The following is a 4,869-nucleotide window of genomic DNA, read 5'->3' on the forward strand; positions in this document are numbered from 1 at the left end:
CGTTGAGAAATCAACATGTCTGATGTGTAAAAGCGCAGATCACAAGCTAAGATCTTGCCCCATGTTTCTTAACATGCCACCGGCGGACAGGATCTAGCTCGCTAAGCGGAACAATCGCTGCATTAATTGCCTCGGCTTTGGACATTTGGTGTCGCAATGCACCAGTGCATTCAACTGCAGCACGTGGCATGCGAGGCATCACACACTATTACATGTGAGGACAGTGCRGCCTATCAGCCAAAGAGTCTCCTCAACGCCATCGGACGAGATTCCGTCTACGTCCAGGCAAGCGCAACAGAGACGCAACTTTAAAAAATCGAACGGYAAGCCAACGACTCAGGTACAGTCGTGCTTCGCTAACAGCGACAGAGGTGTCTTATTAGGAACGGCACAAATAAACATAAATCACAKCGGCGTTACTTATGCCGCAAGAGCACTCATCGACTCCGGATCAGAGTGCKCTATCATCACAGAAAGGATGAAGCGCAGAATCAACTTGCCAGCTAGGAAGGTAAATGCCCAGGTGTCAGGCATCAACAACACCATAGGTGCGCAGGTAAAGGAATCATGTTGTGTCGAATTGCGGTCACCAATTGACCCACTTATATCAATAACAACGAACATGATGGCTCTGCCGAAATTAACAGGAAACTTGCCGACTTGCCAYATTAGCGCACTAACTCGGCAGGCTTTCCCAGATCTCACGTTGGCGGACAAAAGGTTCTTCGTCAATGAACCCGTGGACGTCATACTCGGTGGCGACGTCTATCCACAGATTATGCTTGATGGCRTACGCAAGAACGTACTGGGATCGCTTCTTGCGCAAGAGACCGCGTTCGGTTGGATAGTCAYGGGCCGTKCCAATACAATTAAGCCAACCAACACTTGCGTCTCATATTACAACGAAATATCGCTGGAAAAGCAGTTAGCTTCGTTCTGGGAATTGGAAGAATTGCCCAAGGAACGGAAACTAAGCGAAGAGGACAGGTATTGTGAAGAGCTGTACAAAAAGACAACGAGGCGAAATGAAGACGGGAAATACGTTGTATCGCTACCATTTAAGAAAGACTATCCGGTCAACATTAGGTTAGGTAGTTCGTTAAARATTGCCTACTCCCAGTTTTGAAAAAGAGAAAAAAGATGAAAATCTGCAAAAAGAGTACAACTGGGTTTTAAAGGAATACGTTAAGATGGGTCATATGGTAAAGATACATACCAATCAAACGGCCGACTCTAGTGACAACTATTACCTGCCTCACCATGCCGTAAGGAAAGAAGAGAGCACATCTAAAAAAGTGCGTGTGGTGTTCAATGCATCGCAATCAACTTCAAACAGCACTTCGCTGAATGACATCCTTCTCCCCGGTCCAGTTCTTCAGRCAGATCTGGCCATCTTAATTCTGCGATGGCGATTATTCAAATATGTCTTCAATAGCGATATTGAGAAGATGTATCGCCAAATYCTAGTAAAGGCTGATCACACGAAGTACCAGCGAATCGTTTTTCGCACCTATCCGACCGAACAAACTAAAATTTTCGAATTGAAGACGGTAAAGTTCRGAATCAACTGCGCTCCTTATCTGGCAATAAGGACGTTACTTMATTAGCTGACGACGTTGAAAGCTCACTACCAGTAGCCTCAGACATACTCAAGAAATGCATGTATGTTGATGATGTCTTAGCAGGTGGACACTCTATAGAGGCTGCAATTAAAGCTACAAATGAAATAAGACTAGCATTGGAGTCGGCAGGTTTCTCATTAAGAAAATGGACAGCCAATTGTGGGAAAATTTTACAAGGCCTACCAAAAGGCCTTGCTTTGCTCAACAAAGAATTTTTAGATTTCGAAGACACAAGTGATGTCAAGGCTCTTGGGATAAGGTGCACATACTGAGTTCTTTTACTTCAAAACAAAACCAATACTTCCTTTACAAAGAGAGCTATCCTATCAGATATTGCCAAACTGTTTGACCCACTAGGATAGCTAGCACCGAATATAGTAATAGCCAAAATGATAATCCAACACATTTGGTTCGAAGGAACACAATGGGACGAGGTTGTGTCTCCTACCACATTGAATCGTTGGCACACATTCATGGACAACCACAGGTACATATATAACATTAAAATTCCACGATGGGTCCACTTCTCGCCAACGGACGGTGTGTCCATTCATGGTTTCTGCGATGCATCAGAAAAAGCATACGMAGCAACTGCGTATAAAGACAAGCAACGAAGTTTTCGCCAGCCTACTATTGGCAAAAACCAGAGTAGCACCTGTCAAAACTATATCTTTACCGCGTCTGGAACTGTGCGGCGCCGTATTACTGGCCGAAACAGTTGAATCTGTCGTCAACAACCTGGAGCTGACACATCTTAATCTCAAACTATGGACGGAYTCGACCATCGTTCTCGCATGGATTCGCAAGCCACCATGTTCATGGTCAACGTTTGCATCCCATCGAGTGACGAAAATCGTAGAAAAGGTCGGTAACGCAAACTGGAATCATGTCGATTCAGKGTCTAACCCTGCAGACTTAGCCAGTCGGGGACTTCTGGCACAGGAATTGGTGGAAAACATCTTGTGGTGGCAGGGACCTTCTTGTCTGCAAGAAGATCAATCTAAATGGCCATTAACAGGTACGCGTACATGCTTGTACAACTATACAGGGGAATTCTAACGAAATTCTTGACCATTTTTCTAATTTGCCAAGAGCTTTGAGAGTGTTATCACACGTTATGAGATTCTCTCAAAGAACTCATCCAAACACAAAAGCTTCCTTTCAACAAAAGTCTTGCTTAATTTCTTCCGAAGAAATTAAAGCAATGACAAGACCTTTGACAATAATTACGCAGAAGCAGAAATATGGTCAAGAATATGATTGTTTGAAATACTCTCTCTTAATCCATTCCTCGATAATAATGAAGTTATGAGAACTGGTGGCCGTCTCGGTGCGTTTCTCGATTTGTCGTACAATGAGCGCCCTCCAATTATCCTTCCATACATCTGCGTATTGTCTCCTCTAATAATCCAGTTTATTCATCAAGTCTCTCTGCATGGAGAAAATCAGCTTATGCTATGGCTATCGCGGGCTCAGTATTGGATTCCAAGGGTGAAAAACTTGATACGATCCATTATCCATAACTGCAAAATGTGCACGATATTCAAAAAACGTGCTCAGACGCAACTTATGGGTGCACTTCCGACCGAGCGATCCACATTTTCACGCGATTTTACGAATACGGGGGTAGATTTCGCTGGTCCGTTCGAAATAAAAAGCTACCGTGAAAGAGGATGCCGTGTATCCAAAGGGTATGTCTATCTGTTTGTCTGTTTGCCATCCACCTAGAGGCCACTACCAATCTATCGACACAATCATCCAGATTCGTTTCTAGAAGAGGTTGCCCCAAGAATATTTATGGTACAAACTTCGTTGGAGCATAGAGATCCCTAAGGTCCGAACTTAAAGCCTTCATAGCCGATGCTCGCAACAATGCTATATCTAGGTATAGTCACCAAGCTCTTACATGGCATTTCATACCTGCTGCAGCTCCTCATATGGGCGGACTTTGGAAAGCAGGTGTGAAAAGTTTTAAGTCATTTTCGCAAAATTGCGTCTGGGCACAAATACACTCTTGAAGAGTTCAACACACTCTTATGCCCAATTGAGTCTTGACTTAATTCGCGACCATTAAGTCCAGCCTCAAACGAACCTACTGATTTGGAGCCACTTACTCCAGGACATTTTTTGGTCGGTGGACATCTGTTGGCCCCACCAGAACCGGATATAAATGAGAACAGTGCCTCTATCGTAAATAGATGCCAAAAACTTAAGGTCTTACATCAATCCTTCTGCAAAAGGTGGAAAACCGAATACCTGAACGAAATGCAGAAACGCATAAAGTGGAAACATCCAAAAACAAACCTAAAGGCAGGTTAGCTTGTCGTCATAAAGGAAGACAATTTACCACCGAATGAGTGGAGACTGGGTAGGAATGTCAATATACATCAAGGCACTGTTACCCGAGTGCGAGTAGTCGACATCATCACGGAAAAAGGACAAGTTACAAGACCGCTTGCCATATTGGTCTTACTACCACCCTACGACGAGAAAGACGTGGATGCACACCCTACTCAACGCAACACTTCCCTATCCACATCGGAAGCCTAACTTTCCTATACACAAACAAAATTACTTATAATATACCTGCGATGCAGCATTTTTTCATTTGTTCACACACAATGTCTTTAATATTATTATTACTATTTACTAATAAAATATAATATATGACAATAAAACTAATCACTCACCCGCTTATGGTAATTGTATTTACCTCGATGGCAGCATCATCAGATTTGATGAATTTGGGGTTCTCTTCGGTGGTCTTACCAGAACGACGATCAACCATTACTTTGTTCGCGTGTATAATGCCCGCACATATCATATTATAGGGATTAGGGTCCACATTGTCCAATAGTTGTATGCTGAATCCCATAAGCTTATTGCGTGCACCCGGCAGATCCAATGACTGCCRTGCCCTGAAGACCTTTAGTGCTCTTTGTTGTTCGCCGCCTAAGCTTTTCCGTGGGCTAAAAAACAAAAAAAAATTTATTTAACGGCAGTGGCAATTTTATGCTGAATTTCAATTTATTTCAGCGAACTTGCAGGCAATGTGAGCGGTATGGCAGGGTTGGGTTCGTTTTAGTATCTCCTTTTCACTGCTTATTCCTCTTAAATGCGTGCACGGATTTTTTTAAATTTATATAGCACGGATAGCCAATGAATTAAACTTTGGTTTAAATGTAAATTTATTGTTAAATGTAAGTTTGTTTTTAAGATACAACGCACATTTTCACATTTGATCAAA

General features: G+C 42.9%; 2 protein-coding genes across 2 annotated transcripts in view; one reads left to right on the top strand and one right to left on the bottom strand.

Moving 5' to 3' along the window:
• The first annotated feature begins 478 nt into the window (after nucleotides 1–478).
• LOC108967618 lies at nucleotides 479–1,126 on the top strand. The gene has a single exon (XM_018931167.1). The coding sequence runs from the start codon at nucleotides 479–481 to the stop codon at nucleotides 1,124–1,126; it is 648 nt and encodes a 215-aa protein (XP_018786712.1).
• A 2,718-nt stretch (nucleotides 1,127–3,844) lies between these two features.
• The window catches only part of LOC108967625 (AP-2 complex subunit alpha-like), a 2,244-nt gene continuing 1,219 nt past the window's right edge, over nucleotides 3,845–4,869 (bottom strand). Inside the window, exons 2-3 of the mRNA XM_018931178.1 lie at nucleotides 4,313–4,591; nucleotides 3,845–3,878 (exon numbers count right to left, since the gene is read on the bottom strand). Coding sequence (XP_018786723.1) covers nucleotides 3,845–3,878; nucleotides 4,313–4,591 — 313 coding nt within the window. The remainder of the gene's footprint in view (nucleotides 3,879–4,312; nucleotides 4,592–4,869) is intronic.

The sequence above is a fragment of the Bactrocera latifrons genome, unplaced genomic scaffold (assembly GCF_001853355.1).
Source record: "Bactrocera latifrons isolate USDA-ARS-PBARC rearing strain unplaced genomic scaffold, ASM185335v1 scaffold_1004, whole genome shotgun sequence".
Taxonomy (NCBI): Eukaryota; Metazoa; Arthropoda; class Insecta; order Diptera; family Tephritidae; genus Bactrocera; species Bactrocera latifrons.